Source organism: Populus euphratica, unplaced genomic scaffold, assembly GCF_000495115.2.
Source record: "Populus euphratica unplaced genomic scaffold, PopEup_1.0 scaffold20.1, whole genome shotgun sequence".
Lineage (NCBI taxonomy): Eukaryota > Viridiplantae > Streptophyta > Magnoliopsida > Malpighiales > Salicaceae > Populus > Populus euphratica.
Window position 1 is genome coordinate 2,669,570 of NW_011499854.1, and position 11,857 is coordinate 2,681,426.

Here is an 11,857-nt window from a genome sequence, read left to right on the forward strand (position 1 = left end):
GGAATCAATTTACGAAAAACAATTAGATTCATATTTATGTAATTGCAGAAGGGGTTGGATAGTACCAGAAGAAAACTTACATTCATGCATGAACACAACCAACTATGCCATCACCAGGGGCAGCATTTTACATCAAATGAAACAAGATCATAGCTGTCTGAAAATCTACATTCAGATTGCTAAAAATGGACAGGGCCTAGACACTGGAATACACACCAGGGAATGAGCCCTAGGAAGGGTTAGCCCAGGTCCCTCGTCCATGTCAACAGTACCATTCTCTCCATCACCAACCTTCCACTCAAAGCACTGGATCAAAGCAGCAAGAGTTGTTGGAACAAACTGCAGTGCAAATGAAGCTCCAGGGCAGCTTCTTCTTCCAGACCCAAATGGCAATAGATGAAAATGTTGTCCTCTCACATCCATCATGTTACTGTTTGCACTCCACTCTTCACTGGTAAATCTCTCTGGCCTAAATTCAAGTGGATTTTCCCAGTGATTTGGGTCCCTCCCAAGTGACCAGATATTAACAAACAGTCTGGTCTTCGCTGGAATTCTGTAGCCAGCAATGGTGCAGTCTTCTAAAGATTCTCTGACTATTAAGGGGCCAGTAGGGTGGAGCCTTAGTGTTTCTTTTACGATAGCCTGGAGGTATGGAAGGCTTGCTATGTCTGATTCCTGTACTAGCCTGCTCCTTCCCACAACAGAGTCAATTTCTTGTCTAACTTTCTCCATCATAATCGGGTGGTTAATGAGCTCTGCTAGTCCCCATTCTACTGTAATGGAAGATGTGTCTGTCCCAGCACCAAATATGTTCTGAACAATGCATTAACTCACATGTCAATTCCTAGCTAGTTCACACAATTCACTAGTATGTTAATTGCTGCACAAACATTTTTGTCGGTCATAAATAAATTTTACTCACACTTTGAACTCTACTCATTTATGATCCTGTAAATTATGGTGATTCAATTGTGTGTGCAGATGTTTGCATAAATTAGGCTTCTTACCATGATGAAGGCCTTAATGTTCTCTCTGGTTAATCTCTTCTCTGCATTCTCATCTTCATATATGTCAAGTAAAATATCAAGCATATCCTTCACGGTATCACCTTCATCACCTGTCTCTTTCTTTCTTTTCCTTGCATCTTGATGCTCCTTCATGATCCTCTCCATCATGGCATCATACCGGTCCCGAGCATCCTTAAGCCTTTTCTCAAATCCCTGCAAATCGAAGTTCTTGCAGAACCAAATTGAATCTGAAAGATTAAACTTGGCACCTAGATTATTTAACTCTTTCACCAACTCTCTTACATCGTCAGCTTCATTTTCAGTATCAGAACACCTTGTTCGTAGTAACATTCTTGATATGATGTTATTTGTCAATCTCATCAACTCTCCCCCAACATCAACTGCTTCTTTGGCCTCAGCTCTCTTTAACACTAACTTCAAGAACCGTTCTCTCTCTTCGCATCTAATCGGAAGGAACTGGTTTAATGTTCTACTCCCTAGAATTTCAGTCATGCAAAGTTTCTTCATGAACTTCCAATGAGGTCCATAATATATGGTAGCAAAATCAGCTGAGCCATATGTAAGGTAATCAAGGTTGGCTACTTTAGGACGGTTCAAGAAATTAGCTTCATTGATTTTGAGGATTTCTTTTGCTACCTCTGGGGTAGAAGCAAGAAGACAAGGTTTTGAGCCAATGAAGAAGTAAACCAAAGGTCCATAGCGGGCTGAGAGCTTGTGGAAGGCTTGGTGAGGGATACGACTAAGGAGGTGCATATGTCCAATGATTGGCAGGGCTCTGGGGCTTGGAGGGAGGCCAGCGTTGCGACGGATCTTGGCCAACATGATTTGCACCAGCAGGATGGAAGCTAGGAAGATAAGGAATGGTATTGCATAGTCTTGAATATCAGCGGCCATGGATGATCAATTGTGTGGGATTAAGTGATAATGGACTAGTGGGATTAAGGTGGAGATTAAAGAGAGGTGCTTGTTAGTGACAATATGGTACCGCTTAAAGTGATGTAATTGGCTGATACAAGAAGACGGTTTTGCCTATGCTTGATTGATAATGCTCCTCAACCACTTCATATTAATACGAGTCTAGGCGACAACTATGAAAATGGCGAAATATAAAATATGATCAGCATTATCGTCACACCATCAGTAATATTTACCAACTGATATACTAATAAAAATTGATTTCTATAAAGCTAATCATTGGTAATTAAATCAATAACAAAATTAATGACAAATGCAAAATCACCCATTTAATTTTAACTAATTAATGACATGATTCTATCGGATATGCTTTATATATATAGATAGATAAATAATTTTTCCATCAATGGGATATTTCATCAGTGTAATTCATTTTTTATTTTTCTGTGGTGTTGGAACCACAAATCCAAAATTCAAATGACATATTTGGCTATAGCGATCTTGGGATCCCGTCAGCTGTAAAACTTATGTGCTTCATTTCATTCTCTCTAAATCAGTCGATTTGGATGGCCAAAATAACAAAGTTCATTAATTTGCAGTGGTCCTTAATCCTAATTGCTGCATGTGGTCCAAGGAATTAATTATCTCCATTTAATTATATGATGAGATGAGAGCTACATATCTCATGTATTAACCTAATATTTCTGGGTTGGTGGTGCTAGCTAGACAAAAATTCATATGTAGTGCCCTTAATATATTGATGTGGTCCTTGGAAATATTGTTTAATGCATGCAAGGAGAGCTATCATGGCCCTAATGATTCCGCCTTTTTGTTTTAATCACTAGCTCAATATGATTCTAAATACTACGTCCAAAACTAGCGAATCATTTTTGTGTTGTCACGAAAATACAAGTAGTTGGAAGTCCATTTATACATCACATCACCAACTTTTTTTCTTTTTCTTTTTATTGAAGTCTTACTTCGAATGGTTAAAAATAGAATCCTTCTCTTCTATCTAGAAAAATCTCAAATTTTATGCCTATACCTATTCTACTGATAATAACAATGATGATAAAAAATATTTTTATTAGCTTTTGAATTATGTATTGTTAAATATCTATATTTATATTTTATATTGCTATATTTATCTCAACTTATATCAATTTTATTATATTTATCTTTTTAATTAAATATATTTTTATCATTGTAAGTTATTTAAATTTGGATACCATAATCGAGCACAATCATGTTTAAAAATATATCTCCACTTACCCCCATTATTTTTACTTTTAGGTAACGCATTATTACTCACCAAAATATTAATTTTATTCTTCCTACGATGTGGCACAGGAATCATGGTGTGGCCAGATACATCAACCAGGATTGCTGTGATAAGTGATAACGCATAGTAAAGTTTTGGTCTGCCCGTCCATCTCATCGAAATGTGATCTTCGGCATAAACAATTCCAAAATCAGGTTAAGATTAGAATTATACAATTAATCAATGACAATTTGCAGATAGCATCTTACGTTTTACATGGTAATTGCTAAATTAACTTCATTTCATTTTCTCTTAATCAGATGATTTGGATGGCTGATATTTAGTAAAATATTTCGTTGTGGTCCGTGGAAATGTAAATGTATGACTGAGAGCGACATGCATATCTAATTAACATAATTATTTTTATTGTTATTTTAATTATAATCATTTAAGGGTTTGAACTTTGAGTGTTAGGGACAACAGCAAGAAAATAATTTCTTGTATGGGTAAATCAAACAAGCTGTGTGAAGAATCAAGGAAAAGATCCCCCAAAATCGATAGGTCCCTTGAAAAAGATTTGGTCAACCGACACCCTACATTTGCATAATTTAGTAAATTCAATCTTATTTAAATAAATTGCATTTTACTATAAAATGAGTATTGGTTAGATTTAAAAAAAAATTAATTAAGAAATAAAAGACTTGAGTTTTCAAAAAAATGAAAATGTGAAAAATAATATATTTGAAAAATAAAATTCTAAGATATAGGCAAAATTCTGAAAATACATATTTACTAAAAGTTCTAATTAAGAAATAAATTATTATAGTTTAAAAGTTCAAAATGTTTAAGAAATATTTTATTTCTTAATTTCTTTATAAAAAGATTAAAAACATTTTATTTTTTGAAACACTTTCTAAAATTTTAATTGTTCATAAAATTCGAAATATATTTATATGTTAATATTTAAAAAAAATAATTTTTACATTTTTTTAAATTTAAAAAGAAAACCAATAACAGAGCTTTTTTGAAAATTTTATTTTTTAATAATATTTATTTATTCATAAAATATTTCAGAGATTTTCTTATGAAAAAAATATTTTTTTTATTTATTAAACATTTCCAAAAAAATCTAATTGATAGTCATCTTACTAAATAAGTTTAATATTATTGGATAAATCTTGCAAACATAGTATAAAAGTTGACAATATTTTTATTCCTTTGTTACAGAGATTTATTTGCCAAATCGACAGAAACACAAGGGCTAGTTTGAAGGGTGTTTCCAAAACTCAATCGAACGTGTGAGAAACGAACACACGCCCACGAGGCTTCAATACATGGCATCAAGCCCTAGTGGGATCAAAGCGTGTTGTGGGGTAGCAAGCAAGAGGCAGTGCCCTTGATCCTGAATATCCTGTCATTTTGGTATCAATTTTGTCAGCATCTTTCAATTCCCAATCGAAGCATTGCACTAGCATTCCTATCGTTGAGAGAGTGACAACCAACCCATGAGAGGCACCAACACATGCTCTCCTTCCACTCCCAAATGGAAGGTAATGAAAATCTTGATCACCCTTGAAGTCCAACGTTGGATGATTATCAACACCGTCCGTCGATTTGGCCGATAAGAACCTCTCCGGCATGAACTCATCTGGCTTGTCCCACGAATTTGAGTCACGCATTATGGCATACGCATTGATGAGGATTCTACTACCAGCTTTAATGTCATAACCATTGATCTTAGTATCTACGTTGCATTGCCTTGCCCGCAACGTTCCTATAGGACTTAACCTTAGGGTTTCCTTCACAACTGCTTGTAAGAAAGGAAGATTTGGGACGTCTGATTCCTTGACTAGCCTGTTATCAGACCCTACATTCAAGTGAATTTCCTCCCTGAGCTTCGTATACACAGTGGGGTTCTGTATTAACTCTGTAATGGCAGATTGCATAGCTGTTGCAGTAGTTTCCACGCCCGCAAAAAATATTTCCTGTACAAAGAAAATAATTCATAGCTAGAGTTAATACGTTTTGAATTACTATACAAGTGAACTTCATTAGTACTCGCGTGATTGGTTGTTTATTTCTTATTTTAGACTTCCTTGATTTTAGAGAAAAGTTTTATATATTGATTTTCATATGAATATTGATAGTTACATTAATTTGATGATCAATAATATCTAAGATAGTTACGACAGAGAGTACATGTACTCATGTCTTCTATTTAATTAGCATTTAATTATTTTTTTATGATTAAAAAAAAAGATGGGATATTTAAGACAAGGAAGATATGTTCCGTTGTCTTTTTTGTTTTCAAAAATAAAACGAAAAAATCACTCAAAAACGATCTCCAATTAAACATATTTTAAGTTCTTCTATATTTATTATTTTTATTATAATACATTAACCAAACACATCTATGCACTTAAGAATCACAAATTAACTCATAACTTGAAATCATGCTCCTTGCAGGAGACTATTACTGACTAGCGTATGAAAAAAATATTCGGAATAAAAATTAGATAGGAAAGTGCAAAAAAAAAAAAAAAACTAATAATAACAAAACTCTGCACTCAGCGAAACCATTAAGATTAAAGAACTCACCAGGAAGAATTTTTTTATATGCCTCCTTGTTAACTTCAATTCAGAATTTGTGTCTTTATAAGTCTCCATTAAAATGTCCATCACGTCTTTCTCCCCTTCGTCACCAGTACCGTTGATCATCTCAACCTTCTCTTCATATTTCTTCATCAGCTGCTCCATTAGCTGGTCATACTTCCAAGTCGCTGAAACGAGCTCTTTCCCTTTTCCTAAAAAGTCAAATCTGCTTAAAGGACCAAAAACTTCATTGAAACTAAACTTTGCTGCATTTTTCATTATATCCCCTACCACCTTCCTTATTTCTCTAGGTAAATTAGGGTTTTCCATGCATCTCTTGCCAATTGCCATTCTACAAATTATATTACTCGAGAAGACTGAAAGCTCCTCGCCTAAATCACATGGCTTCCCCTCTCTTGACTTTTCCACCAGTGATTTTAGAAGCTTCAACGTCTCTTGCTCTCGGATATGGATGAATCGATCCAGTTGCGTGCCAGCGAATAGTTTGGTCATGCATAGCTTCTTCATGAACCGCCAATATGTGCCATACTCGGCATTGAAGAAAGTATATCCATCATAAATGTCAAATCTTGAGAGGCCAAAAGCGAGTGTATACTTAGAGGCAAAATCAACATCATGGATTTTCAATATCTCCTTGGCTGTTTTGGCATCGGACACAACAAAAATAGGTGTTAATCCAAAACGTATTAGCATGAGGGATCCATATTGGCTAGCAAGTGTTTTGAGCGAGCTTGGTAGCCTTGAGCTTAAAAGGTGAAGATGGCCAATGATGGGTAGGGCTGGAGGGCTTGGTGGGTGGCGAATCTTGGTGCAAAAGCTGGTGCATGTTTTGATGAAGAGTTGCACCAGAAGGACAATGGCGATCCAACTGCCGCCAAGGTAGCAATAATATGCAAAACCACGATCATCAGTGGCCATGTGCAGCAAGTTTTACATTTACACAAATGGAAGAGGTTTTTATAGTGATTTTCAATCTAGTGCTTAAGATTGTAGGCTTGGGAACATATACAATTGCTTGCATGAATTCTTTCGTCTGCGAACCCCCAATTCAAACCATTGAACTTTTACTATTTATAATATTGATAAACTTACATTATTATATTAATTAAATTACTAATTACTTGCAAGTGCAGCACATGCTCACATGCCTTAACACACTTCAAGAAGCAAACACTTATCAACTATAATTTTGCCAATATCATTACATTTTTTTCCTAGTAGGTTGCCCATTATTTACTTTACAATCAAGCATTGATCAACCAAATATAAAGTGTTTCTAGCATATATATAAATTTGATAGATTAATATCTTTATATAAAATATTAAAGAATAATATAAATTATATCCTAAAATATCACTTAACAGTTTAAGTTATTACATTAAATTGGTTCTTTAATATAGTATTAGAGTCTTGATATCTAAGCGATCACGAGTTTAAATCTCGTCATCTCTATTTATTTAATAAAAATTAAGAATAAAATAAAGTGGACCTGTGCAAATTTAAAGCTTAAAGGGCTTTCACTTGAAAAGTATATTAGAGAATAATATAAATCATATCTTGAAATCTCATCTAATAATTTAAGTTATTGCGTTAAATTGATTCTTTTATATAAAGCAATGTGATATAGTTGATGCATTTTCATTATTTTATATTTAGCATGAAGATCCTTCATTATTATATAATAAATTTAAATTTAGACATATAAGAGTGTGTTAATGATTATTTTTTAAAGTGTTTTTTGTTTGGAAATACATCAAAATAATATTTTTTTATTTTAAAAAAATTATTTTTGATATTAGTACATTAAAAAAATTTGAAAACACCAAATAAAATTAATTTAAATAAATAATAAATAATAAATTTTTAAAAAATATATTTTTAAAATGCAAAAATAATCAAGATATAAACGCAACTTAGAAAACTCAAAAATCCACGTGTTAATGGTTTCTTATAGTCATCGAGATTCGAATAGGCGTTGACTAGCTAGATACAAGCCAGGCTTGTAGCTAGCTTTGACTTTACATCAACGCCATTGACTCGCAGTGTTTGTGAACTGTAGCTAGCCTTATGGATTTGCTTGACCAGGTTAATTTGCCAAAGCCATATAGCATGGGTTGATAATTAAACTGCCGATTCAATAATTTTGCTTGCAAAAAGGAGTTCTTAATACAATATTCTTAACAATGAGATCAGGTCAACGTAATCAGCAATTAAATCATCAATTATGCTGTATTAGTGTAATATTTATTTATTTAATCATCAATTAAATCATCAACGGAAGTGTTGCTGGCACATCCTTATTTTTATTCTCTCAAAATGACGAAACTATCCTCAATTGTATTATCAATATAATTTAAAAGACTCTAAAAGGCATGGATATTTTAACGTGGCAATCCACGGAAAATCACCCTTCAGAAACAAAATAAAATGAGGGGTATTTTTATAATTTTACAGGATTCCATCGGGCCCCGTTACATTTAAAGGAGGCAATTCTGTATTGCTTATAATGCACAGTAAAATGGTTATTCTACCCTTATATTTTTAATTTTTTAAACATAGTAAAATGATTTTAAAAGTAATTTTTTCTTTAGCTTACATTTAGGGGCGTTGTTGTATTCTCATTTGGGTATTTTGTCAGTTTGATAGAGAGGAAATTTTATAATTTTAGAAATATAAATATTATTTAAAAAAAATAATTAGTATATTAATTGCACACGTCAAGGTATGGGTGGTTATTATGTTTTTCGAACCACGTGTTCACCAGCTAAACACCAACATTAAAGACAACATTTGAATCATATTAATAACCCTTTTTATTCCTAAACAACATTTGGCTCCGGTGTCCTTTTTTTTTCTTGCTTTCTCTCTCCTGTAAATTCTTATAAAATTTAGTTTTTTTGGTTTCTTTTAAATTTAGTTTTTTATTATTATTTGTTTTATTTAAAATAATTCATAAAATTGAGTTTTTTTCCTCATTTTATTTTTGAATTTATAGAAAAAAATACTTTGCAGTAATTATATATTGATTTGGAATTGTACCAAGCATTATGGATATCAACATGAGAAACAAAGAAAGAAAAACAGGAGAGAATAAAAATTAATATGTGAAAATACATTTTCTGTGGAATTATATATAATTATTTTTCTGATATCTATCTCGATCTTATTGATTAAGTATTGGTAGGTAGAGTTTCAATATCATTAAATTTTACAACAACAATAACAAAAAAAAAAGGGAAGAAAAAGAAGAAGAAGACGGATATAAGACAAATGAAGGTGTGCCTAAGGTATAATACACATACATTAATTTATTTCAATACATATTTCAAATCATAACTTTGTCCCAGGTACTGATTGAGGGAAGTGGTTGCATGTTCCTAAAACAACCAAACCTAAGGACTTTCAAAGAACATATATAGGCACACCTTACTAAACAAAGAAGTAAAAGATCGATCGATGAGAGTTCCATGGTGGCTCTCCTAATATGCGTTCATGCGCTTGATAGGGTAGCACACGAGTGGATGAGCCATTTCTGCTGCAAAACCAGGTCCTAGGGTTAAATCCACCTCCTTCCCATCCTTGATTTTCCAATCAAAGCACTGAACCAAGGACCCTACTGCAGCATGCATGATCATCATAGCAAGGGATGCACCAGGGCATCCTCTTCTTCCACTCCCAAATGGAAGGAACCGGAAATTTTGACCCTTGAATTCCATCTGATGCTCGCCAATTTTCTCCTCGGAGCTCTCCAAAAACCTTTCAGGCATGAATTCTTCAGGATTAGCCCATGATTCCTGGTCCCTCATGACTGCATAGACGTTGACAAGAACTCTTGTCTTGGCCTTAATGACAAAGTCGTTGACCTTACAATCTTCAGCGCATTCTCTGATGATTAAGGGTGCTGAAGGGTGAAGTCTTAGTGTTTCTCTAATGACTGCTTTAAGGTAAGGGAGGTTTGGGACATCTGAATCCTTAACAAGTCTATTAGGCCCAACAACTGTATTGATCTCATCTCTAAGCCTCTTGAATGCCTTGGGATTGTTGATGAGCTCTGCCATGGCCCATTGCATGGCTGCTGCTGATGTGTCTGTCCCGGCAAAGAATAAGTCCTAATTAAGCACATATTATAGATGTTAGCGATGCCAGTAATTGAAGAAATATGCAAGAGATTCACATGTATTAATTTGTAGAAGGTAAAGAGAAGGAACTTACAAGCAAGAAGGACTTTATGTCATTTTTAGATAATTTAATTTCAGCAGTTGGATCATTGTATATCTCCAACAATATGTCCATCAAATCCTCCCTCTCCCCTTCCTCGACACCTTTATTTTCCTTCTCTTCATGCTCCTTGAGTATCCTCTCCACTATCCTATCATAGGCTTGTAGTGCACCAACTAGCTTTTTCCCATTCCCAGAGAAGTCAAAAATCCTGAAAGGACCCAAAACATCCCCTAAACTTAACTTCCCTGCAAGATGTAAACATGTCTTAACCAACCGCTCAATCTGATCAGCATCACTATTACTGCCTGAGCATCGCGTGCTCATTGTCATCCTACATATAGTATTGTTTGTGAAGACTGTAAACTCACTACTCAAATCACACAATTTCCCTTCCCTAGCACACCCCGTCACCGATTCGACAAGCTTGACCTTCTCTTCATCAAGGATGTCGGTGAATTTCTTAAGTTGAGGGACAGAAAGTAGCCTTGTCATGCATAGTTTTTTCATGAACCGCCAATAATCACCATATTGGGCAGTGACGAATCTTGATCCTCTATAAATGAAGTATTCGGAGGAGCCAAATTCAGGTCTAGAGGAAAAATTGAGATCTTGGGTCTTAAATATTTCTTTGGCCACCACAGCATTAGAAGCAACAACACATGTTGATGCCCCTAGACGGATCTGCATTAGTGGACCATAGCGAACGGCAAGGGTTTGGAAAGATTTTGCAAGGACGGACCCAATTAGGTGGAGGTGGCCAATGAAAGGTAGAGCTGGCGGGCTCGGTGGGAGGTTGTTTTGACTACGGGACCTTAAGAATGTTTTGATGAAGAAGTGTGCTAGTAGCGCAGTGACAAACCAAAGAAGGAAAAGGTGGTAGTAGAACATATCAGTTGTAGCCATAGCTAGTTTGGATTGAGGTTTTCTCTTGGGTTTTACACTTGTAAGTAATGAAAGTTTATGATGTGCTTTTATAGAGAAATTGCTTGCACTTTACTCTTATATAGAGAAATTACACTTGTAAGTAAATTGCATGCACTTTACTCTTTATAATAGCATAGATTGTTTCAACTTCTTATTTTTATTGTGATGGGTAAAAGAAGTTTTAGAAAAATGATTTGTACTGGGGATAAATAGCATAGATTGTTTCAACTTTTTATTTTTTTTGTGATGGGTAAAAGAAGTTTTAGAAAAAAAAATTATCAAAATAATATTTTTTATTATCTTTAAAGTCAATACATTAAAATTATCCAAAAACATTAAAAAATTAATTTAAAACAAAAAAATATCAAGATTTTTAAGAAGTATAATTACACCGTTTTCGAACACGGTGTTTAAAAGGAATATACCATGCCAATACTAACTCCATCATGTCAATAATAACTCCATAAATGTCATTTTCAGGAGAGGGGAAGGATGGGATGGCTTGAAAATTAAATATGAGATCGCTATCTCGGGTTTTGATAAAAATATGGGATTTGTTATACCAAAATCTGATTGCGAAATCTTTATATGGAATTCGTTGCCCTTTGCACATTATTGAGGGTGGCATGATTACCCTGATACATTTTGTGGTCCAGTTTCCCATCGTAAGGACAATTTGTGGTCCGCTTTTCTTATTATGGACATTAATCTTTGACATTATCTTCGGTGATTATCCTCCACGATGACTGGCCACTTATTAAATCTTGATCATTCTCTTAATGGTTGGCCAGTTAATCGAAAAAATAATTTAGACAACACTTCATTTGTGTGATTATCCTCCACGATGACTGGCCACTAATTAAATCTTGATTATTCTCTTAATGGTTGGCCGGT

The 11,857-nt window shown here is 34.2% G+C and overlaps 3 protein-coding genes across 3 annotated transcripts; all 3 read right to left on the bottom strand.

Annotated features, from left to right (window-relative positions):
* Window positions 1–67: 67 nt before the first annotated feature.
* Window positions 68–2,006, bottom strand: LOC105122712 (3,9-dihydroxypterocarpan 6A-monooxygenase). The gene is made up of 2 exons (XM_011021977.1): window positions 1,008–2,006; window positions 68–813 (listed from the first exon to the last, which is right to left on the bottom strand). The coding sequence occupies exons 1-2, from the start codon at window positions 1,920–1,922 to the stop codon at window positions 172–174; spliced, it is 1,557 nt and encodes a 518-aa protein (XP_011020279.1). The 5' UTR covers window positions 1,923–2,006; the 3' UTR covers window positions 68–171.
* A 2,453-nt stretch (window positions 2,007–4,459) lies between these two features.
* LOC105122713 (3,9-dihydroxypterocarpan 6A-monooxygenase) lies at window positions 4,460–6,735 on the bottom strand. The gene is made up of 2 exons (XM_011021978.1): window positions 5,803–6,735; window positions 4,460–5,189 (listed from the first exon to the last, which is right to left on the bottom strand). The coding sequence occupies exons 1-2, from the start codon at window positions 6,733–6,735 to the stop codon at window positions 4,545–4,547; spliced, it is 1,578 nt and encodes a 525-aa protein (XP_011020280.1). The 3' UTR covers window positions 4,460–4,544.
* Window positions 6,736–9,103: 2,368 nt separating this feature from the next.
* Window positions 9,104–11,002, bottom strand: CYP712A1 (cytochrome P450, family 712, subfamily A, polypeptide 1). The gene is made up of 2 exons (XM_011021979.1): window positions 10,031–11,002; window positions 9,104–9,927 (listed from the first exon to the last, which is right to left on the bottom strand). Exons 1-2 carry the CDS (start codon window positions 10,940–10,942, stop codon window positions 9,298–9,300), a joined length of 1,542 nt encoding a protein of 513 aa, XP_011020281.1. The 5' UTR covers window positions 10,943–11,002; the 3' UTR covers window positions 9,104–9,297.
* Window positions 11,003–11,857: the final 855 nt, after the last annotated feature.

Bases quoted from the DNA above. Each gene is read 5' to 3' on its own strand.
- LOC105122712 (XM_011021977.1), bottom strand. From the start codon at position 1,922: ATGGCCGCTGATATTCAAGACTATGCAATACCATTCCTTATCTTCCTA. The intron at 814-1,007 runs GTAAGAAGCCTA...TGCATTGTTCAG, and splicing joins ACATTAAGGCCTTCATCATG to AACATATTTGGTGCTGGGAC.
- LOC105122713 (XM_011021978.1), bottom strand. From the start codon at position 6,735: ATGGCCACTGATGATCGTGGTTTTGCATATTATTGCTACCTTGGCGGC. The intron at 5,190-5,802 runs GTGAGTTCTTTA...TTCTTTGTACAG, and splicing joins ATATAAAAAAATTCTTCCTG to GAAATATTTTTTGCGGGCGT.
- CYP712A1 (XM_011021979.1), bottom strand. From the start codon at position 10,942: ATGGCTACAACTGATATGTTCTACTACCACCTTTTCCTTCTTTGGTTT. The intron at 9,928-10,030 runs GTAAGTTCCTTC...GTGCTTAATTAG, and splicing joins ACATAAAGTCCTTCTTGCTT to GACTTATTCTTTGCCGGGAC.